This window comes from Leptonychotes weddellii, chromosome 1 (assembly GCF_054177405.1).
Source record: "Leptonychotes weddellii isolate Sample4059 chromosome 1, ASM5417740v2, whole genome shotgun sequence".
Taxonomy (NCBI): Eukaryota; Metazoa; Chordata; class Mammalia; order Carnivora; family Phocidae; genus Leptonychotes; species Leptonychotes weddellii.
The window spans coordinates 143,809,310-143,833,604 of NC_138369.1; the positions used below are offsets into that span (position 1 = coordinate 143,809,310).

The following is a 24,295-nucleotide window of genomic DNA, read 5'->3' on the forward strand; positions in this document are numbered from 1 at the left end:
TCTCTGACATATTTTGCTCAGCATAATACCCTCCAGTTCCATCCACGTTGTTGCAAATGGCAAGATCTCATTCCTTTTGATGGCTGCATAATATTCCATTGTATTTATATACCACATCTTCTTTATCCATTCATCTGTTGATGGACATCTTGGCTCTTTCCACAGTTTGGCTATTGTGGACATTGCTGCTATAAACATCGGGGTGCACGTACCCCTTCAGATCCCTACATTTATATCTTTGGGGTAAATACCCAGTAGTGCAATTGCTGGATCGTATGGTATCAGCTCTTTTCTTTCTGTTTTAGGCAGCAAACATATCAGAAGAACTGAAGAAGGAGCAAGACACCAATGCCCACTTGGAGAGGATGAGAAAGAATATGGAGCAGACAATTAAAGACTTACAAAAAAGTCTGGATGAAGCTGAACAGACTGCCATGATGGGGAATAGAAAGCAAATCCAGAAACTAGAATCTAGGGTAGGTGTTTGCATGGGTCAGCATGGGGTCATGATGACTCTCAATTCAAGACCTTATTGTCCTGGAATATCACTCCAAATGTTCCCTATCTATCTCATCACTTCTGCTTTTAGCACTTCTAGATCACTGAGAGTGTCAGATCTCAATATATTCATTCATTCTTGCTTGACCTTGGACCATCAACCAAGACTTTTCTTGGACTGGATTAACTCTGCCCTCCCTCTTCCTGCTCGGTGAGAATGCATCTTCTCCTGTTCAGCCGCACCAACTCCAGGCTCCCCAGAGCCAGGGTTACCTGCTACTTCCAGGAACACCTGCACAGTATTGCTTCTGTGCCTTTGTTCCTGTTATTTCTCTGCAGAGAAGGCCCATTTTTTATCTGCCAGGGCAAGTGGGAGGGAAACAGCTAAACAAGGATCAAGAAATGCTTAGTGAAGATATAGGAAGGACTGACAGCAATGATGTAGCACCTGCCTTCAGGGAGCTTAACAACAAATAGGAAGATCTCTCTTAAAAATAGGATATTTAAAACTACTGAATCAATTTCAATGACTATGTACAAGTTGAGTGACAAATGCTAGAAGGATAAGGAGAATATTTGGGACTTGACGGTTCAGAAGGGCCCCTGAAAAATACAGTATTGCTTTTGCACATTTATGGTATATCCATACAGTAGAATTCCAGTGCCCATCCATGGTACCTCCAGATAATCATGCTGATTGAAAAGGAATGAGGAAGAGCTCTGTGGTAGGTTCTGGAGATCCCATCTAGAGGTACAATGATGATAAAAGGCACAGGCAACAGGTAGAATCTACAAGCTTTTGTGCAAGAGCAGGGGAAATCTAGAAGACAGGTGCACATACACATTTGATTGTGTTTTCAAAAAGAAGGGGTGACAGGATTAGACATTAGCTACCCATAGGAGGAGAACACAGAGATGAAACTGAGACCTTCTGAATGAACCTCATTCCAATGTTTTGATTGCAAAATCACATAAAACATTTACATGCTTTTACATGCTTCATAATTAAAAAACAAATTTAAATCAACGAGCAGAATAAAACAAATCAATCCCTAAAATGTTAACACAAATGGAAACAAGTGAAGCTAACTGTGTATCAAGTTGGGGGACATAAAACACACAGAAGAATTATTCCCAGTGACTTTTAAACATAGTGCTTTGTATGTCCCTCATGGAATACATCTAAGGACAAAAGAAAAAAAAAATCAGCAATAAAGCAAACCGTACTTGCAGTTTCAAATAACAATATCTTATCATTACTACTATCAATAAGACCAATATAATTCTCTAACAAATAATTATTTAATCTTTTTTTTAAAAAGATTTTATTTATTTATTTGAGACAGAGAGAATGAGAGACAGCATGAGAGGGAGGAGGGTCAGAGGGAGAAGCAGACTCCCCGCCGAGCAGGGAGCCCGATGCGGGACTCGATCCCGGGACTCCAGGATCATGACCTGAGCCGAAGGCAGTCGCTCAACCAACTGAGCCACACAGGCGCCCAATAATTATTTAATCTTTATTGTGTAAGAACCAAGATCTTTTAGTATGAGAAAAAACATATAGGTATAAGATTAAAGAACTTAGAATATGTCTCTTTTCCCTAATAAAAAAATACAGGAATGATACTGGTATTTCCAATTCAAATTTAACATTGCAGGATTTAATTTTGTTTCCAGTTGCTGTTTCTCCACCATTAAGGCATAGAACCAGTGCTAACTCAGTAGCAATGAGCTCCCAATATCGGCTGATACTAAGGAATTATGATCAATTTTCTTAAAAACATAATCATAAGACTATCATCTGTTAGGATTACATAACGAAATATTTACAGGTGAAATTATATGATGTCTAGGATTTGATGTAATAAAATGATTTTCCCAGAGGAGTGTTAATCAACTTAAAAATACACACACGCGAGAAAAACCTCATCTTAAAGGGGGCCTCTTCGTCTCATGTCTCATCCAATAGCTATGTATGAGGTTCCTGTATGACAGGGGATTAGAAGATTATTTTAGTGGGCTTCACCTACAAAGAACATGCACACCTGCCGACTTGCCCTCCCTGAGGACGAGCAAGGACAGTGTGTCTGAAGTGGAGGGAGGGAGGGAGGCGGGGAGTGAGAGATGGGGTCAGACATACCAGGCAATTTCATGCCTCAGGGCATTAGACTGTGCAATTTTAAAAGGGTAGTCAGGAAGGTCCTGTTGAGAAGGTGGCTTTTGTGTCAAGAAGAAGGCAGGGAGAGAGCCATGGACATTGAGGGGAAGACAAAGAGGAGCCAATACCCTTCCTCTCCTGACTCTCTACCCCTCTTTCCGTTTTATTTCTCCAAATCACTTCTCACCACCGAACATACTCTATATTTTGCTTTGTGTGTTCCCCTCATTAAAATGTATGCTCATACAGGGGAGAGATTTTTGTTCTGTTCACTGCTGTATCCCTAGCCTTGGGGTCTGGTGGGTGGCAAGCATAAAATATCTGTTGAATGACTGTTGACTTTGCTTATAGGACTCCGTCAGGCTGCAGGCAGATTGTTAGTCTATACAGCTCTCCCACAAAACAGGGCTGTCGGCCAGCGCCTGCCCTTTAGGCCCCATAGCCTCAAGGTCAGATTTCAGAGATCAGAGCTGAACGGGGAGAAAGAAGCTCAGGATCACATAGTACAGTGGCTGGATCCTTAAAGTGGGCTCTATCTAGCTTATTCTCTGTATGCTCACCTACGTTCCTACACACGTGTATGTGTGTAATTTTGTGACCTCACAGGAAACTTGTCACTTCTGCATGGATGAGCCCAACTTGTCGAACGTGGACGAGCCCCTCCCAGCCTTCAGAGTGTAAACAGGTCTTTTACAAACCCACAGAATTCAATCCACTCGCTTTTGGTGAGGCAGCGTTCCCAGGGAGGCTGCCCTGTTTAACCACGGCCAGAAAGAGTGGATGCATCCCTCCCACTCGGGGAGAGGGGGGGTGGAGGGATGGGTTAGCCTGGTGATGGGTATTAAGGAGGGCACGTATTGAATGGAGCACTGGGTGTTATACGCAATGAATCATGGAACACTACATCAAAACCTAATGATGTAATGTATGGTGACTAACATAACATAATAAAATGAAAAAAAAAAAAAAGAGTAGATGCAGCTTTCCAGATGACTTTGCTCTATTGCAAAGGACCGTGCCAGTCGGCCAATGTGATGTCACTCTGGCTTGCTGGCTGCCAGCCTATGGTCTGAGGTCAGGGTTTGGTTGCAGGTCCACGAACTGGAAGGTGAACTGGAGGACGAAACCCGTCGCAGCTCGGAGACCAGGAAGGGAGCCCGCAGGCTGGAGCGATGCGTCCAAGAGCGGAGCGATCAGGTACTCCAGGAAACTGCTGGCTGTCGGGGCGCTGGAGAAACGTGCTCCTTCAAGCCTGAAATGGCCTTGCGCGTGTCCTGCCGCGCTCTCTCCATCTTTGCCCTCTCCCAGAGGCAGACGCTGACTGACAGTCCCGGGGCTCCTGTGCCATTAGTGGTGTGGGTCGGTCCCTTTCCAGAGCTCGCAGGAAGCAAAATGCAAGCGGCACGTCGCAATTAGAAGTGAAAAGCTATTTATATGGTGCTGATTTTTTTTTCACACATAACGTCTACAGCACTTGCCGAAAAGATGCCTTCCTGTGAGACGCTGAGTGAGAGCAATGTGTAAATGAAGGGGCTGACAGAGAGTTGGGGCAGCTCCTCGGCCGGCAGGTGACATGGGACCCTGGCGACACTGGAGCAGGGGACATCCTCACTCCCAGTCTCTGGCGGCACCAACCCTCCAGGCCCCCCGAGGACTCTATCTGGTCCCAGTGCCAGGTGATGCGAAGGCAGCAACTGTTAATGACGGGCCTCCCGAGCTCTCAGCTCCTTTTCCTGTGGACTAACGTTGGTCTCCAGCAAGTAACGAAGAAGCAAGCGGGAAGACTTCTTACCAGGAATTAAGGCATTTCTGAAGCCCCAAGATAATCCTTCCCTTTCATTTTCATTTTCCAACCTGTCTTTCCCTTTCTTCAACTGGAGGGGACCATAGATAAGAGTCCCTGAGAGCAGAGGCACCGTGTCATGCGCCACTCGGGGGCCTGGCATCTTCCTGGCACAGAGTAGGGGCGCACGTGCCAGTTGTTGACCATGGACGCCAGAGGTCACTTTCTAGCCCTCTCCCGCTGCGTGATCTAGCTCGTGCCAGTGAAAAGGCAAATTCATTCCCCGCACCACCCACTTTCACAGCAACTTTGGATCTGCCCGTCTGGATTCTGGCCCCTGAGGCTGAGTTGCTGTTAGAGATGCCAAAGTCTTCCTTCCTTGCAACAGGAAAAAGTGTTGATGAGAAAGCAGAGCGCTTCAGAAACATCATCTTGGGCTAATTAAGATGAAATGAGCTACTTGCGCAGCTCTTCTTTACCGAATAAGTGGTTCTTTTCTAAGACGAGTTACTCTGACACTTCTTTAGACTATGCTTGTTATACCAAAACCACTCAGGAGTGAGCCCCTGGTATGTGCAGCTAAGGAAGTAAACAGCTTGGGAGCATGAAAGATGTGGTATTCTACTCTTCTTGGGGGGGCCAGGAAGCCACCTACCTATGCTGGGGGAGTAAAATGAGGCTTGTTAATAATGTCCGGGTTTTTCTTCTCTTCATTTTCCTGTGGATTACTCATACCTTTTTTCTTGTGCAGACAAGTTCATTATAGAACAAAACACCAAGGCTATACTTTTTGGGTTTTCATTGTCCCCAAGAATGTATTCTTGTTCTATTGTGTTTTATCTTTGTTTCTTCTTAGCAATAACCTTATTGTTCCCTCATGTACTAGTATGGAGGTTATAGTTCTTAATGTCTTCCATGTGTCTGCACAGTGCTTAGACTATATCTATTCAATTATGCAATGATTTTCTGCTGTTAAATCAGATAACCCCTACTGAGCACCTATTTCACGCAAGATATCAAGCTAGGTGCTGTAACTTTAAAGAGACATAAGAGAACCCTCCACATTCCTTGATATCAGTACCTGGTTTTGAAATATTCAAGATAGATGCTGACTCAATCCAGTCTGTTCTCCTTTAGCATCAAAACAACCACCAGGACTATGAGGCGGGGTGTTTCATGATGGTGCGTCATTGGTGCCAATTGAAAATGTCATTTTGAAAGTGGCCTAAATATGGTTTTCATTTCCTAGGAAAAATCCTCTGGGAATATCTACGACATTGGTGTGACCCCAACCACAATAGTTCTATGGCCAGTCCCCATTGAGCATTTATCTTCCCCCATATCTCCCTCTAGTATTTGGAAGCTCATCAGGTTTTCTCTCTCCAGTACCCAGAATAATGTGCTATAAAGCAGGACATGGGACTAGAACTTAGAACCATTGTAGAAGGTACAGACAGTTTTTCTGCACCCTCCCCCATCCACCTGCTCCATTTTATCTTCAACTGCATTCTATATACCAGGATCTAAGTATAGATGTTATTTAATCCTTACAAATCTAATTACAGATATAGTATCTTCACTTTCAGAGATAAGGAAACAAAATGTGATTTGGGGTAGCTTCTCTGGGAACCAGATGCCAGGATGGAGTTCTAGAAGTACACGAGATTTATTGGACATAACACCTGGAAAGACAAAGGGGAGAGCAAGCAGGATCAGGCAGAGAAAGCCTTCAGACCACAGTGCGAGTCTGACACCCATGAAAGGAAAGGGTGAAGGAAGGAGGATGGACTAGGAGCTGATTCAGCCTGCAGTGCACCTCTGAGCAGTCTCCAGCACAAAGATTGCCTGGAAAGGAACCCCAGGTTGGGCAGAAATGGCCAGATCCTCATAACTGCTGGGCCCAGGTGGTGGCTGGGGGCCGCCTGGGGAGCGGTGATCTCAGGGTAAATGCTACAGCAGCTCCCAAAGGTGCTGCAGCTGGAAGTTTTCAGGTAAGTGCCCCCCTCACAGCTGAATGGCAAATTCTTTCCTTGAAGGGAAATCTGAGCTGTGTACAGCCGTGGCTACCACAGGGCTGAGATGTGAACCTAAGCCTAACAAAGGCTTTGCCTTCTCAAGTGGGAGGAACATCATTAACATCAGCAACCACTTCTAGCCTTCTTCAGTTTTCTTCTTTGTGGCTTCCTTGACCACTCAGTAAGTTTACTGGCCTCAGTAAATTGGTTTTAAGCGATTAAACCGCTGTTGGTTTTAGAACTTCCTATAAACACATAATTCTATGAATCTTCAAATTTCTTAAACCTGGGAGGGAAAAGGACAGGCAGATGAAGACAGGATAGATTTTGTTGAAAAAAATAGAGTTGTGTCATTTCCTTATATCTTGGTCTCGCCTTAGTAAGCTAAAAATTCGTAATTAATTATCTACTGTCAGATTGTACCTTAAGGTGGGGTGGGGAAGCATGCTAGGCGATACAAATGGCTTGATTGAAGTTTTATTTCTTTACTTATGTATTTATTTATATTCAGATAAAATTGACACATAACACTGCAGTAGTGTTGGGTGTACAACATAATAATTTGATGTTTGTTTACATTGTGAAATGATTATCACAAGTTTAGTTAACATCCATCACCACACATAATTACAAAATTTTTTTTCTTGAGATGAGAACTCTTAAGATTTACTCTTTTAGTAACTTTCAAATATATAGCACTGTATTGTTAACTGTAGTCACCATGCTCAACATTACATTCCCAGGACTTACATTTTATAACTGGAATTTTGTACCTCTTGATCACCTTGACCCATTTTTCCCACCCCCATATACCCCTGCCTTTGGCCACCACCAATCTGTTTTTTGTTTCTGACTTTGGTTTTTTAGATTTTACATATAGGTAAGATCATATATTATTTGTCTTTCTCTGACTTATTTCACTTAGTATAATGCCCTTAAGGATTGAAAATGTAAGGACTTCCTTTTTATGGCTGAATAATATTCCATTCTGTGTGTATATATACATATCCCATTTTCTATTTGTTGATAGACACTTAGGTTGTTTCCATGTCTTGGCTACTGTAAATAATACTCTCATGAACATGGGGATGCAGATATCTTTTTAAGATAGTGATTTTGTTTCCTTCAGATAAATAACCAGAAGTGGGATTGCTGAATCATACGGTAGTTCTATTTTTGAGGAAAACTCCGTACCATTTTCCACAGTGGCTGCACCAGTTTGCATCCCCAACAGTAGTGCACAAAGGCTCCCTTTTCTCATCAACACTTGTCATTTCTTGTCTTTTTGATATCTCATTGTGATTTTGATTTGCATTTCCCTGATGGTGAGTGATGTTGAGCACCTTTTCATGCACCTATTGGCCATATATATATATCTTCTTTGAAAAAATGTCCATACAGATCCTCTGTTCAGTTTTTTAAAATTCCAGTATAATTAGTGTACAGTATTATATTAGTTTCAGATATGCAATATAGTGATTCAACAATTCTATACATTACTCAGTGCTCATCGACGTAAGTATACTCTTAATACCTTTTGCCTATTTCACCCATCCCCCCACCCACCTCCCATCTGGTAACTACCAGTTTGTTCTCTATATTTAAGAGTCAGCTTTCTTTCTTTCTTTCTTTTTTTAAAGATTTTATTTATTTATTTGACAGAGAGAGACACAGTGTGAGAGGGAACACAAGCAGGGAGAGTTGGAGCGGGAGAAGCAGGCTTCCTGTGGAGCAGGGAGCCCGATGCGGGGCTCGATGCGGGGCTCGATCCCAGGACCCTGGGATCATTACCTGAGCCGAAAGCAGACGCTTAATGACTGAGCCACCCAGGCACCCCAACAGCCAGCTTTTCATTTGTCTCTTTTTTTGTTTGCTTGTTTGTTCTGTTTCTTAAATTCCACATATGAGTGAAACCATATGGTATCTGTCTCTCTCTGACTGACTTACTTTACCTAGCATTATACCCTTTAGATCTATCCATGTTGTTGCAAATAGCAAGATTTCATTCTTTTTTATAACTAAATAATATTCCGTGTGTATATATACCACCTCTTTATCCATTCATCTTTTGATGGATACTTGGGTTGCTTCTATATTTTGGCTATTGAAAATAATGCTACAGTAAACATAGGGGTGCATATATCTTTTTGAATTAGTGTTTTCATATTCTTTGGGTAAATACCCAGTAGTGGAATTACTGGATCATATGGTAATTATTTTTTGAGGAACCTCCCTACTGTTTTCCACAGTGGCTGCACCAGTTTGCATTCCCACCAACAGCGCATGAGAGTTCCTTTTTCTCCGCATCTTGGCCAACACCCGTTTCTTGTTGTTGTTTGTTTGTTTGTTTGTTTTATTTTAGCCATTCTGATAGGTGTGAGGTGGTATCTCATAGTTGTTTTGATTTGCATTTCCCTGATAATGATGTTGAGCATCTTTGCATGTTTCTGTTCCTCATTCCATTTTTTAAATCATATTTTTTGTTTTCTGTTCTGTTTTGCTATTCAGTTGTATGAGTCCTTCACGTATTTTAGATATTAATCCCGTATCAGGTATAGGATTTAAAAATATTTCCTACTATTCCATGGGTTGCCTTTTCATTTTTTTTGACTGTTTCCTTTGCTATATGGGAGTTTTTTAGTTTGCTGTAGTCCCACTTACTCATTTTTGCTTCTGTTGCCTTTGTTTTTGCTGTCAAATCCAAATTTCATAGCCAAGACCAATTTTGAGAAGCTTACCCCATGTTTTCTTCTAGGAGTTTTATGCTTTCATGGTTTCACATCTTACATTTAAGTCTTTAAGCCATTTTGAGCTAATTTTGTGTATGGTATAAGAAAATGGTCTAGTTTCATTCTTTTGCCTGTGGCTGTCCAATTTTCCCAACACCATTTATTAAAGAGACTATCCTTGTATATTCTTCACTCCTTTGTCATAAATTAATTGACCATATATATGCAGGTTTATTTCTGGGCTATTTTGTTTCATTGATCTATGTGTCTGTGTTTGTGTCAGTACCCCTACTGTTTTGGGTACTATAGCTTTATAATACAGTTTGAAATCAGGAAGCATGATGCACTGAGTTTTCTTCTTTCTCAGTTCCTTTGTCTATTTGGGGTCTTTTGTGGTTCCATACAAATTTTAAAATTGTTTGTTCTATGTCTGTGAAAAATGCAATTGAAATTATGATAGGCATTGCACTGAAACAGTAAATTGCTATGTGTAATATGGACATTTTAATAATATTCTTCCAATCTATGAACATGGAATATCTTTCCATTTTATTCGTGTCTTCTTAAATTTCTTTCATCAATGTCTTATAGTTTTCAGGGCACAGGTCTTTCATCCCTTTGGTTAAATTTATTCCCAAGTATTTTATTCTTTTTGATGCATTTGTAAATAGGATTGTTTTCTCTTTTTTTAAGATTTGTTTATTTTAGAGAGCACAAGCAGGAGGAGGGGCAGAGGGAGAGGGAGACAAACAGACACCCCACTGAGCAGGGAGCCCAACTCGGGGTTCCATCCCAGGTTACTGAGATCATGACCTGAGCTAAAATCAAGAGTTGGATGTTTAACTGACTGAGCCACCCAGGTGCCCTGGGATTTTCTTTTCTTTTCTTTTTCAGGATTGTTTTCTTAATTTCTCTTTCTGATAGTTTGTTACTAGTGTACAGAAACACAACTGATTTTTGTATGTTGATTTTATATCCTGAAACTTTACTGTTTATTATTTCTAATAGTTTTTGGTGGAGTCTTTAGGGTTTTTGTTTTGTTACATATGCTATTATATTATCTTCAAATCAAGACAGTTTTACTTCTTCCTTTCTGATTTGGATGCCTTCTATTTCTTTTTCTTGCCTAATTGCTCTGGCTGAGACATCCAGTAATACGTTGAATAAAAGTAGTAAGAGTAGGCATCTTTGTCTTGTTCCTGATCTCAGAGGAAAATCTTAGCTTTTCTCCCCTGAGTATGTTAGCTGTGGGTTTTTCATATACAGCCTTTATTATCTTGAGATACAACCCTCTATACCCACATTGTTGAGAGGTTTTATCATGAACTGATGTTGAATTTTGTCAGATGCTTTTTCTGCATGTATTGAGATAATCATATGATTTCTATCCTTCATTTTGTTAATGTGGTGTATGACATTGATTTGCAGATGTCAGACCATCTTTGCATCCTTGGCATAAATCCAATTTGATCGGGGTGCCTCAGTTGTTAAGCATCTGCTTTCGGCTCAGGTCATGATCCCAGGGTCCTGGGATCAAGCCCCGCATCAGGCTCCCTGCTCAGCGGGAAGCCTGCTTCTCCCTCTCCCACTCCCCCTGCTTGCGTTCCCTCTCTCGCTGTTGCTCTCTCTGTGTCAAATAAATGAAATCTTTAAAAAATAAATAAATAAATCCAATTTGATCGTGGCATATGATCTTTTTAATGTATCATTGAGTTCAGTTTGCTAATACTTTCTTGAGGATTTTTGTATCTGTGTTCATCAGGGATACTGGCCTTTAATTTTCTTTATTTCTTTCCTCTCTTTCTTTCTTATGGTTTGATATCAGGGTAATGCTGGCCTTGTAAAAGGTGTTAGAAGTGTTCCCTCCTCTTCAATTTTGGGAAGGAATTTGGGAAGAAGTGGTATTAATTCTTCTTTAAACATTTGAAAGAATTTACCAATGATGACATCTGGTCCTGGACTTTTGTTCATTGAGAAGTTTTTTATTACTAATCCAATCTCCTTACTAGTAATTGTTCTATTCAGATTTTTTCTTTATTGAGATTTACTTATTTATTTAATTATTTATTAAAAAGATTTTATTTATTTTTGCGAGAGAGAGAGAGCGAGCAAGTGCACAAGCAAGGGGGAGGGGCAGAGGGAGAAGCAGACTCCCGGCTGAGCAGGGAGCCCATTACGGGACATGATCCCAGAACCCCAGGATCATAACCTGATCCAAAGGCAGACCCTTAACAGAATGAGCCACCCAGGCGCCTGAGTTTTGTTTATTTATTTTTATCATTTTATTTTTTTTTAATCATAATAAGTGCACTCTTTAATCCCCATCCCCTAGTTCCCAATCCCTTCACCCACCTCCCCTCTGGTAACCATTTGTTTGTTCTCTGTAGTTAAAAATCTGTTTCTTGGTTGTCTCTCTTCCTTTTTTTCTTTACTCATTTGTTTCTTAAATTCCGCATATGAGTGAGATCATATGGTTTTGGTCTTTCTCTGACTGACTTATTTCACTTAGCATTATGCTCTCTAGTTCTATCCATGTTGTTGTAAATGGCAAGATTTCATTCTTTTTTTATGATTGAATAATGTACCAATAATATCGCTGAACACACATACAAACACCCAACATCTTTATCCATTCATCTATTGAAGAACTCATGGGCTGCTTCCATAGTTTGGCTATTGTAAATAATGGTGCAGTAAACATAGGTGTGCATGGATTCCTTTGAATTAGTGTTTTCATATTTTTTGGGTAAATACCCAGTAGTGCAATTTCTGGATCATAGGATATTTCTATTTTTAATTTTTTGAGGAAATTCCATACTGTTTTCACAAATGGCTGCACCAATTTGCATTCCCACCAACAGTGCCAGAGGGTTCCTTTTTCTCCACATCCTTGCCAAACTTGTTGTTTCTTGTGTTTTTGATTTGTTCAGATTTTCTATTTATTTATGATTCAGTCTTGGTAGGTTGTATGTTCTAAGAATTTATCCATTTTGTTTAGGTTGTCCAAATTTTTAGCATATAACTGTTTATAATGTTTCTTATGATCCTTTGAAATTCCGTGGTATCACTTGTAATGTCTCCTCTTTCTAATTTTATTTGAATCATCTCTTTTCTTGGTGAGTCTAGCTAAAAGTTTAACAGTTTATTTAAAATTTTGCTGTTGTTGAAGTATATGTGACATAAAATGTTATATTAGTTTCATGTGTACAACATAGTGATTTGACACCTCTAGATGTTATGCTATGTTCTCCACAAGAGTAGCGACCATCTGCCACCATACAGCGCTATTACAATACCATTGGCTGTATTCCCTATGCTGTGCCTTTCATCCCATGACTTATTCATTACAAAACTGGAAGCCTGTATTTCCCACTCCTCTTACCTCTTTTGCCCATCCCCTCCCACCACTGGCAACCACCAGTTCTCTGTATTTAAGATTCTGTTTTTGCTATTTTTGTTAGTTTCTTCATTTTGTTTTTTAAATCACACATATAAGTGAAATCATATGGCATTTGTCTTTCTCTCCCTAGCTTATTTCACTTAGCATAATACCCTCTATGTCCATCCATGTTGCTGCAAATGGTAAGATTACATCCCTTTTTTATGGCTGAGTAATATTCTGTTGTGAATATGTATATTCATACATATGTATATATATATATGTTAGCTTGTTTATTTGAGATCTTTCTTCATTTCTTAATGTGGACATTTGTTATTATGAACTTCCCTCTTAGAACTGCTTTTGCTGTATCCCATAAGTTTTGGTATGTTGTATTTCCATTTTCATTTGTCTCAAGGTATTTTTTTGATGGAAAAAAAGTACGTTTATATTGATAAGAGGTAAAATTCACAATGAATAAATTAGAGGTACAAACTTTTATGTGAAGAACAATATAGCAACAAAGTATTTTAAAGAACAACTTTTTGTTTTGTTTTAGTTTCAGAGGGTAGAGTTTAGTGATTCAACAGTTGCATATAAGCCTCAAAATATTTTGGGGGGTTTTTTAATTTCTCTTTTGATTTCTTCTTTGACCCATTGGTTGTTTAGTGATGTTTTTTAATCTTCATATATTTGTGAATTTTCCAGTTTTTTTTTTCTTATAATTTCAGTTTCATACTGTTGTGGTCAGAAAAGATACTTGATATGATTTCAGTCCTTTTAAATTTATTAAGACTTGTTTTGTGGCCTAACATAGGATCTATTCTGAGGAATCTTATATGCATGCTTGAGAATAATGTGTAATCTGTTGCTTTTGGTTAGAATGTATACAGTCTGTTAAGTCCATCTGTTCTAATGTTTTGTTTAAGGACTATGTTTCCTTAATGATTTTCTGTCTGTATGATCTATCTATTGATGAAAGTTGGGTATTAAAGTCCCCTACTATTTTTGTATTGCTGTTTATTTCTCCCTTTAGATCTGTTAATATTTGCTTTATATATGTAGATGTTCCTATTTTGGTGCATAGATATTTACAAATGCTATACCCTCCTGTTCAATTGACCCCTTTATCATTATATAATGACCTTTGTCTCTTATTAAGATCTTTGTCTTAACATCTATTTTGTCTGATAGAAGTGTAGCTACCCCACCTTCATTTTGGTTAACAATTGCAGGGAATATCTTGTTACACTTTGAGTCTGTTTGTGTCTTTAGATCTGAAGTGAGTCTCTTGTAGGCAGCAGGTAGATGAGTCTTGTTTTTTTAATCCATTCAGCCACTTTGTCTTTTGATTAGAGAAAATTTAGTCCTATATTTAAAGTAATTATTGATAGGGATGTACATAATTGCCAGTTAGTTTCCTGGCTGTTTTGTAATTCCTGTGTTCCTTTCTTCTGCTTTTGTGATTTGATGATTTTCTGTAATATGGTCAGATTCCTCTCTTTATCTTGTGTATCTATTATAAGTTTTTGTATCTACTGTATCTACTGTAGGTTTTTGCTTTGTGGTTACCATGAGTCTTACATAAAACAACCTGTATTTATAATAGTTTATTTTAAGCTTCAGTTGGGATGCATTCTAAAGTTCTATATTTTTACTCTCCTCCCTGCCCATGTTTTATGTTTTTGATGTCACCATTTACATATTTTTATCTTGTGTATTCATTAACAGATTTTGGAAGTTAGTTATTTTTACTACTTTTGTCTTTTAACCTTCATACTAGATATATAAGTGATTTACCCACAACAGCATATTATCCTGAATTTTATATATTTATCTTTGCCAATGAGATTTATATATTCATTTTCCTGTTACTTCTTAGAGCCCTTTCATTTCAGCTTGTTGAGGTCCCTTTAACATTTCTTGTAAGGCCAGTCTAATGATATTGAATGCCTTTAGGTTTTGCTTGTCTGGAAAACTGTTTATCTCTCTTTCAGTTCTGAAGGACAACTTTGCCAGGTAGAGTATTCTTGTTTGGTAGTTTTTTTTCTTTCAGCTCCTTGAATATATTATACCATTTCCTACTGGCCTGGAAAGGTTTTGCTGAAAAATCTGCTTACACAGTCTTATGGGGTTGTTTTTCTCTTGACAAGTTGTTTTTCTCTTGCTGCTTTTAAGATTCTTTCCCTGTCTTTGACAATTTAATATTGTGTGTGTTGGTGTGGGCCTCTTTGGGTTCATTTTATTTGGAAGTCTCTGAACTTCCTGGATCTGGATGTCTGTTTCTTTCCCTAGGTTAGGGAAGTTTACAGCCATTATTTTTTTTTTTTTCAAGAACTTTCTGCCCCTTTCTCTATTCTCCTTCTGCGACCCTTATGTGCAAATGTTTGCTTGATGTTCTCCTATAAGTCTATTAAGCTATCTTCACTCTTTATCATTCTTTATCTTTTTGTTGTTCTGATAAGAGGAATTCCATTGCCCTTGTCTTCAAGTTCACTGATCCTTTCTTCTGCTTCACCTAGTCTGCTGTTGAATCCCCATATTATACTTTTCAGTCCACTTATTGTAGTCTTCATCACTGTGATTCTGTTTGGTACTTTCTTAAATTTTCTGTCTCTTTGTTGAAATTTTCATTTTGTTCATGCATTGTTCTCCTGAGCTTGGTGAGCTTCTTTAGGACCATTATTTTGAACTCTTTATCAGATAAACCACTTACCTCTTTTTCTGAGATTTTATTTTGCTTTTTGTTTGGAGCACATTCCTCTGTTCCTTCATTTTCTTTTCCTTGTGTACTGATTTCTATGCATTACATAAAACAGATACCTCTTCCAGTCTTGATTGAGTGGCCACATGTAGGAGATGATCTTTATTGTTCAACACTTCTCTAGCTCTTGGTTGTTTCTAAAATCTTTGTGATTGTTCAAGCAGTCTTCTTTGTTCCTAGTGGCTCCCAATAGTTGAGGATGTCCTAGCCTATTAGTGTCCAAAGAGGAAGATCTCAGTACCTAGATGCAGGCTGACTGGAAGCTGGATCCTCAGGTAGGAGCTTTTAAAATATGCAAATATACCTCTTCTAGGGGAAGACTGGGAGATAGACATTTCTGTCTGTTTTTGTGCTGAGCCGAACAGTTTCTTTGTTTGCTACCGTCCCATTGATTCTGTGAACACAAGCCCTGCTGGCCACCAGAGCCAGGCTATCAAGGGATGTGTCTTCTGCACAGAGCTACAAAATCCAGGGCACCAGGTCTGTGCACAAGCTCCTTTCTTGGCAGCATCAGCAAGCTAGGGTGGGACAGATGGAGAGCATAAAGCTGTCCCCTACCAAGTTCCCAGTCTCTGGGGGAGATTGCACTCAGTCCCTTGATGTATGTTAAATTAGAAGTCAACTCCTCAGTCACAGCTACTAAGGTAAATGAATTGGTCTCTTTTACAGAATGATGGCATTTCGGTATGCTGCTACTATACTGTGCCATGGCCCGGGAAGGGGCAGGTGGTTAAGCAGTTTTTGTTTGTTGCAGTCTTATGGGACCCATGAGCATAAGTCCCATTGGCCACCAGAGCCATGCCTTCATGGGGTATTCCCTGGGCAGCAGCCACAAAACTAGGGTGACAAATATGCACAAGCTCCTTTCTGAGAGATATCAGAAACCTGGTGTGAGGCAGAGGGCAAGTGTGAATATGCCTACTTGCCTCTCCAGACTCTGGAGAGTATCACAGTCAGCCCGTTGATGTGTTTTAAATTAGAAGCCTGCCCCTAGCCTGCAGCTACTAGGATAAGCAAAGAGACATCTTTCATGAAAAGACTGGGTGTTTCTATCTGTTGCCTCTGTGCTGTGTGTGTGTGTGGGGGGGGAGATATTGACTGAATTTACAGAGGTGGAAATAAGCAGGAAAGCTGTGAGGTAGTAGGAGATGAGCCTACTTGGAGTGGAGGAGGTTTGTGGAAGGCAGTGGAAGGTAGGTGGAAAGACCATGAATGTCACCAAAGGTGTTGACATTTGATGAAATAGGTAAGATGAAAACAGGAAAATAATTTGAGCAGCAGGGGTAGGTCTTGATTAAATCAGTATCTCAACCATCAACCATTTGAAATGTTCTTCTTTTGGGAAGTTCAACAGCTCCAAAATGGAGATACTCTAGTTGAAAGGTCATAGGAAAGTGGAGGACGTGCAGAGTCTTCCTGCCTGCCTCTCCCCTCCTGTTTCCTCAGAATACTCAAGGCTCTATAGAGCACAGTTGAGGAACTCTATTTTAGTAGATTTCCTTTCTCTAGCCCACGCCTGATTGCAATGGAAGCAATGAGAATGTACACACCAATATCCCCACAGCTCATAAAATTTTCCTATCTCTGCTGATGCCCACACCAGAATTCCAGAAAACTTACCTTTTCTATAGTTTCATTATCCAAAGCCAAAAGTCAGTTAGAAATTTCAAGGGAAGAGTTGGTTTGATTAGTGAGAGGAGAGGTTTCTAGTTTTGCACATGCAGCTTTTGTAACAATGGTACTTCATTCCTCCTGAGAAACCACAGGCAGGTGTAGCTTGGTTAGGATGGGAGGGCTGCTGACCAAATTGAAACTAGTGGCTTTAACTTCTATTTCAGCAAAAGGCTAATGGAGTTCTGTGATGGATCAGGAGAAAAGACTGTCAGTGCTCAGAGTTGTGTTAATTTCTCAAAACTAGGGATCAGTAAAGTTAGACCCATTTTTCAAATCACAATTCAAATATGTTGTTTAATAAAGTTTCCTAACTCTTACTTGCTCATGAGGTGACTCCCAATGCAGACTGCTGGATCATTCAAATCACCTTCATATACATACCTAAGCATTTCAGGCAGAGGAAGACAAGAAAAATCTGAGCAGGATGCAGACTCTGATGGATAAACCTCAGCTACAAGTACAAAGTTACAAGCAGCAAATGGAGGCAGCCGTAAGTACCTGGGGCTATTGCCGTCTAATGGATTTCCCAGCCATTGTTTTTGATTAATGGAGATAGGTAAGCACTTTGTCTGGAGAGGACCAGCTCAGCTTAAAGTCTGTTCATTCTCTAGTTTTTCTCAAACTAGAATTATCACAATGTTCAAAAAATTGTTACTTTTCCTTCCAGGGAGCCAGAGCTCTTGCTCAACCTTGTTTTATACTCAAACATGTAAATTGTAAGAAATGAGTCCAGTAAGAACATGGTGTTGCATAGGGATGGTGAATTTTTGGCCAGGTAAGCACTCTGGGGCCTTCCTCACCCCAAAACCTTGGGTGAGCATAATGTGGCTCACAGTCCTTTTTCCTGATGAGCCTGGACATAACTGTGGCCCAAACTACCATCATTTGAAATGTACTTGCCAACCCTGGATTAATATCCATAGCTACATAGAATGTAATTCATAAGTGCCATATACATTGGTTTATACCTAATATCGCCTATATTTCAATGATTTGGGCTAAAACACTGCTAGGACTAAAAATTACCTGTTGACTTGTATAATTTTTAAAGATAAACCCCCTCTACTCAAAGGTAAACTAGAATGTTTAACTGATTATGAAACAATTGTGGTTTTTCTTACATGTAACATGCCTGTGAAAGCCATACCAGCTCCAATTAGTGGAACGTGCTGAGCAGGTTCTAAATTTCCAGAGAACAATGGTTACAAAAATGGATCTCATGCCTATTAGAAAGTCTGAATTCTTATATATTATACCAAAATATATTCCATTCAATACTCAGAAGTTTAGATTCCTTTCACACATTTTTCAACTTTTTCATGTCAAAGCAGAAAAAAATGACTATGCAGGCACAGGGATATTTTTTCATTTTTTTTTTTATTTTTATAGGAAGTACAAGCCAATCAATATCTTTCCAAGTATAAGAAGCAGCAACATGAGTTGAATGAAGCTAAGGAAAGGGCAGAGATAGAATCTCAAGTCAATAAACTCAGGATCAAAGCAAAAGAGTGTAGAAAAAAGGTATGTCAGATATTCAACTCTGTTGTAATTCTTAAAGTGTGTATGTTTAGAGCTCATGTCATTACAGAGACCAGTAGAACAAGAAATTATTTTTCAAAAGACTTTGAAGAGAAAAAACAAAAAGTAGGTTCTGCTAAGCTCTTCCCATATTTACTAAATTTTCTTTGGCCAGGTAATATACAGTGTTAAGCATTTGAGTGGAATGTACGTTGTATTTATACTTCTCAAATGCTTAATTCCAGGTGAACTTGCCGGCTCCGAGTTCCAGGTCCTAGATTCATTTGTGTAGAACAGTCAGGAGTCCAGAAAGCAAAGATGATTTTAAAAGCACAGATGGATCTGCTTGAAACTGAGTTAAGTCTTTCTATGTAGATAAGTACCTGACTTTATACTGGATCAGTATGGAGACCTGGGTGGTGAGGTTTAAAGTTGAGGCAGTGGAGAATAAATGTACTTGTCTTCTCTAGCTTTCTGCTTTATCCCTCATTCTGTCCTAAAACAAGGGGAAAGGGTTATTTCCCCCTATCTGTGGTTTTCAACACTACTATTCAGATCCCAGGGTAGGGGCTGCCACCCTAACTTTTCTAGCAAAGTGGCAGCACGACCAAGACCAGCGAACTGTAGGCTTGTCAGGGTCAATGTCTGTTCAGGCTGCTAACAGAATGCCAGAGACTGGGTGGCTTATAAATAACAAACGTTTCTCACAGTTCTGGAGGGCGGACAGTCCAGGATCATGGTGCTGGCAGATTCAGTGTCTGGTGAGGGTCACTTCCTCATAGACGGCCCTTTTCTCTATGTCCTTACGTAGTAAAAGGGGTGGGGAGAGGGAAGCAGCTCTCTGGGGATTTTTATAGAAGGCACTAATCCTATGCACAAGAGCTCCATCCTCATGACTTAAAGGCCCCACCTCCTTATGCCATCACTGTGGAGATTGAGATTTCAACATATGAACTTGGGGGTTATACAAAATAGGAAGCCCCAGCTTTCTGAGATTTCCCACAAACACAGGGTTTTTTAATGAGGTCTGGCTTTAGGAGAAATGAATTAAAGGGCATTAGATAATGCGCCATTCACTGCCCTTTATGGAATGCCTATAAAGCACGGTGCCTAGCACAGATAGGTACCATTTCATTTTTAAAAACTTGGTACATACCTGGTCTTCTTATCATAAATGAGCTACTAATAACTCTGCAAGATAAGCAGATAGGGTTGTCCATAGTACATACTACCTGGAAGGAGGTCAAAATAATCTCTTTTGAAGGAGAATCTAAAAGTTGGTTATATCGAATATATTTAGATCTAAATATGAGAAGCATGAGTCATTGGCACACTCCAGAGATTTCTTGTTGCTGCCTGAAGATTGTCTCAGGGATAAGGCCTATGAGCAGAGGTCCAGTTAAGTGGTTTGAACTCTGCCCTCAATTTGAGAAGGGTCATGGCATTGGATTTGGGGTCTTAGAGGCAGGGCCTGCCCATCAACTCCATATAATGGTTTTGTTTAGGGAAATGCCTCCCATGTGTTACGCTTGCACTCAGCTGGAGGAGGTCGAAAGGGCTGCAAAACATATGTAATGTATTCGACTTTGTCACAGTTATTTCTAACAAAGAATAAAATGAGTGAAGCAGAAATTGCTTCTGAGAGGCCCGAGATGACTAGGAAAACCATCCTTGGCAGTGCAATGACTAATTGTTTCCCATTCTCAGAAGGAAAGCCTGAAAAATCTCTCAACTGTCATAAACCAAGAGAAAAGGTTTTCTGAAAGAATTGGGTGTCTGTCTGGACTGTGGAACCAGTTGGTGATGTGGCCACAGTCTTTCCCTTGTGGGGTCTTTTGTAGAGGGCACTGCCTTCCCCGACAAGCCTAGGCGGGCAGAAAATTGAGAGTGCCCAAGCATGTCCTTCAGATGAATTACCTGTATCTGCTTTCTGTAATGTACATAATTGCCTCAATTCCCTGCATCCCTTCAAAGCTAATGAGGAGTTGGCTAAGGCCTGCTTACTCTGGAAAGGACTGGGCTTCGTTCTGGGTGTGTGCCGCTGATGAAAATCACAGGAATCTCACCGAGCACACTCATACTCTGTTTTTCAGGCTCATGAAGAATAAGAAGTTCTTTGCTTATGAAGGATAGGGGCTGGACAAGTACAAGGATGGTACCATTTAACGGCTGAAAACTTAAGTTGCATTAGAAACAAGCATTAAAAAAACCATGTTGCATTTAAAAACATGTTGCTTTTGAAACAAGCATTTAAAAAATGTTTATGTGGTATGGAAAGCAGTTTAAACAAGGTGATTAGAAAATGTAATAGAGTCTCTGCTTCCAAGGTTACTGGGGATTTTTCAGATCCTCAAATACAAGTAAACATCTTACATAAAAGATTAAATAAGAATCGTTTTAATTCTGAAGTTAAAAAAATGAATACCTGTTCTTTTGTCCATATTGCCTCTTAATAAGTAATATTTATGGAAGACATAGGCCATGAAGCCTGGGGTATGTTGGTAAATTGTTTTAAGTAAAGTTAATGAAGTTTACTTATAACATAGTAACATAATTCATGACTCTGTTTTTAGCCACTAATGGTAGGGGTTGATAAACTTTCCTCTTAGCACTGTGATGTACATACAGTCAAAGGCACTTAGATTTTGTAGATTAGGGGCACCTGGGTGGCCCAGTCATTAAGTGACTGCCTTCTGCTCAGGTCATGATCCCAGGGTCCTGGGATTGAGCCCCGCATCGCATCGGGCTCCCTGCTCGGCGGGAAGCCTGCTTCTCCCTCTCCCGCTCCCCCTGCTTGTGTTCCCTCTCTGTCTCTCTCTCTGTGTCAAATAAATAAAATCTTAAAAAAATAATTTGTAGATTAAATCCTCCCAATCTATACCTAGGTAGGCTACATGTTGGTGCAGTTTCTCACACAAGAGAGCTGAGTGATAGGTGGGATGCTGGCTTTATATTGTGCTAAGCAGAAGGAACATTTCCTGGATTTCCTTTCTCTGTGTGGTTCTGGATTAGAGTTGGTCACAAGAGAAATTTTCACCAGGTTTGAGAGGGAGAAGTGAAGGAGCACCTGTTCATTTTTCATCCTCACTCCATATCCAGCTCTCCTTCCTGACCACTGGCACAGCTGACTTCCAGCTACTTCAGGCCCAGCCCCAGATGCAGAGGGGACAGCCTGACACAGACTTCTTCATGAGTGCCCAGAATTATATAATGTTGATTCCATATAATAAGTCCCTATTCTCTGTCATTCCCAGCACTCTGCCTCTCTGACCCCAACCTTGACTCATACAGGTGGCTCTATGATTAATTCAGAGGTTCAATAGCATTGAAGGACCCAGGTTCATTCTTGTCTACCATCCTCAATTTGTTGACTTTGGTCTTTCCGTTTTGTAAGAAGAGTATAGCAGTTCTGAGCATTTTCTCCTCACAATTAAAGTTTTTCTTTATAATGATGTCAATACTTTACAGTTTATGATGAATGCCTGTCACAACATTGTAGCAAATACTTAGAGAAAATCAGACGAGGTAGCATGAATACACAATTCAGGGTTGGTTTTCTCCTATAAACTATAGGGTCAAAACTTAAGTCACTAAAATCCTGGTTAGACTTTCTTATAAATTGATTAAAATAAAGGGAAGAGATCATCAAGTCAGCTGGGCTATCCATTCTCTCTCTGTGTAAAAATTTATGTGGAAATCTAAATTTATTATTAGGCTGATTAACAATATGACAACCGAGTCAGAAGATTGAATCAAATTATCTTCATAGCTAATGTCACTCAGCTATGCAAACCTGGTGTTGGAAGGTATAACCCAACCCCCAGAGATGTCAGTTCGTGAGTTGATAGGGCCCTTTGCTCTAGGCAATCTTGGAGATACTGACATTTTTACACTTTGGAGTCCCTAAGACTCACCATATTAAATCTAGTTAATTATTAACTATTCATATAAAGCTGGAGTACGATACCTTAGTATATCAATTGCCCTGGTTTTTCACCTTTTCACTAAGGTGATTTCTGCTTCTAGGTGCTCTCTCACTCATCATTAGTTGATCAGATTTTGAATCAACACTTAGTGATACATTTCTTCCAAGATCTTGGTGGGAATCTCAGTGTGGCCTCCTGGACTGCAGCAGGAATGTCACTGAATGAGACAGTTCTTTTCTAAGCTTGAATTGGCATCCAGGCATTCATAATCTTGATGCAGGTAGGGAGTCAGAGAGTGATGGTTAGGACTTGAAGAATAAATGTGATAGTGGGAAAGATAATGGTTTCAAGTCTTTCCAATGGTAGAATTATTAGGCCATGACAAGCCACCTCTGGACTTGCAGTGAAGAAAGGGGAAGTGAAGTCACTGGATATTAAGGATGCTCTTCATGTGTTGACACAGTCCTGTCTTAATTTCCTGTACTAGCTGGGTGTTCTGAAAGAGCCTAGAACCAAGAAAAATGGACTTAAAATGGCTGTGGTTCATGTCAGAATAACCATTTTTATCTTAAGCATTTAATGATGATAGTGTTTTGTTTTGGTTTTTGGGAGTGAGGAGCTTTAGAGCTATTGTTTGCATCTGTAATCAGAAATCCATGAGACAGGGCGCCTGGGTGGCTCAGTTGGTTAAGCGACTGCCTTCGGCTCAGGTCATGATCCTGGAGTCCCTGGATCGAGTCCCGCATCGGGCTCCTTGCTCAGCGAGGAGTCTGCTTCTCCCTATGACCCTCCTCCCTCTCATGCTCTCTCTCTCTCATTCTCTCTCTCTCAAATAAATAAATAAAATCTTTAAAAAAAAAAAAAGAAAGAAATCCATGAGACAGTTATAAGTAGTTATGATTTTAATCTCCCATTTAGATTAGTTCCTGAGTTTTTAACCAGTAGAAAAAACATGTTTACCCCATTCTTTGCTTTTATATTCTGATTAATGGAACTCATAATAAAAGGTGTGTAGCAAAAAAGTTGAACTCCATTTTAAACAACTGAATTTGCCATCAAACTATAATTTGTAAGTGAATTATCAGTCCCCAAGGAGCCTAGAAGTGGTTGGAAAAGTATGGAAGGCCAACCATCTGAATCTGGGCAGAAACTGTAATCTGCTTTTCTCACTTTGTATTTCTTTCTACTTCTATACAGTCCCATGCTTCCATTGGAAGAACAAGTACATTGGTGCACCATCAAATGCATAGTGCCTCTGGAGATCTTCTTCATAAGTAACAATAGGAAATGAGAAGAGCAGCCACTTATTTAAGTAGAGCCTATTTAATTATAGACATTGGAAAAAGCCCTAATTGTATTTTTTTTCCTGTTCTGTTACCCTGTGATCTCTCTCACCCTTTTTTTCCCTATGTCAAAGTCTTGCATGATGATATGTGAATTGATTACTTTTTCATAGTAGCATTCTTATGCTATAGATGGTTTGATAAAGGAACAGCTTTACCTTGCTCTCTTCTGCATTAGCCATGTTGGCCCTCTCAGTATAGACAGAAGACCTTTCTATAGGGAAAAAAAAGAGAAACTTAGAAAAAAGTCTTTTTGCAAACACTCAAAATCTTTTATTCGTACCTCAGTACAATTATGTTATTAAACTCACCTCAGTTACTCCCCATTTCATATCTTTCTTCCAACAAACAGCCTTAAAAATGCAGTCAGTGTAGAAATACCTCATCAGCTACAAATAACAATAAATTCTTACGGCTGATTCAGGTGTACCAAAGAAGGGATAAAAGCTGTCCAACCAGGCCAGGAATTCCTGGCTCTTTAGGGTAGTTGGCCTGAGTCATACTGTTA

General features: G+C 39.7%; 2 protein-coding genes across 3 annotated transcripts in view; one reads left to right on the forward strand and one right to left on the reverse strand.

Annotated features, from left to right (window-relative positions):
• Window positions 1–20,651, forward strand: part of MYH15 (myosin heavy chain 15) — a 150,507-nt gene extending 129,856 nt beyond the window's left edge. The window contains 5 exon segments of the mRNA XM_081816033.1: window positions 306–476; window positions 3,749–3,845; window positions 17,387–17,490; window positions 18,390–18,521; window positions 20,493–20,651. Of these exon segments, the coding sequence (XP_081672159.1) occupies window positions 306–476; window positions 3,749–3,845; window positions 17,387–17,490; window positions 18,390–18,521; window positions 20,493–20,651 (663 nt within the window).
• Window positions 18,187–24,295, reverse strand: part of HHLA2 (HHLA2 member of B7 family) — a 29,024-nt gene continuing 22,915 nt past the window's right edge. For both annotated transcript variants that reach the window (XM_081797417.1, XM_081797416.1), the window contains 2 exons: window positions 23,946–24,001; window positions 18,187–22,950 (listed from right to left, as the gene is read on the reverse strand). In XM_081797417.1, coding sequence (XP_081653543.1) covers window positions 22,915–22,950; window positions 23,946–24,001 — 92 coding nt within the window. In that variant the 3' untranslated portion in view covers window positions 18,187–22,914. The remainder of the gene's footprint in view (window positions 22,951–23,945; window positions 24,002–24,295) is intronic.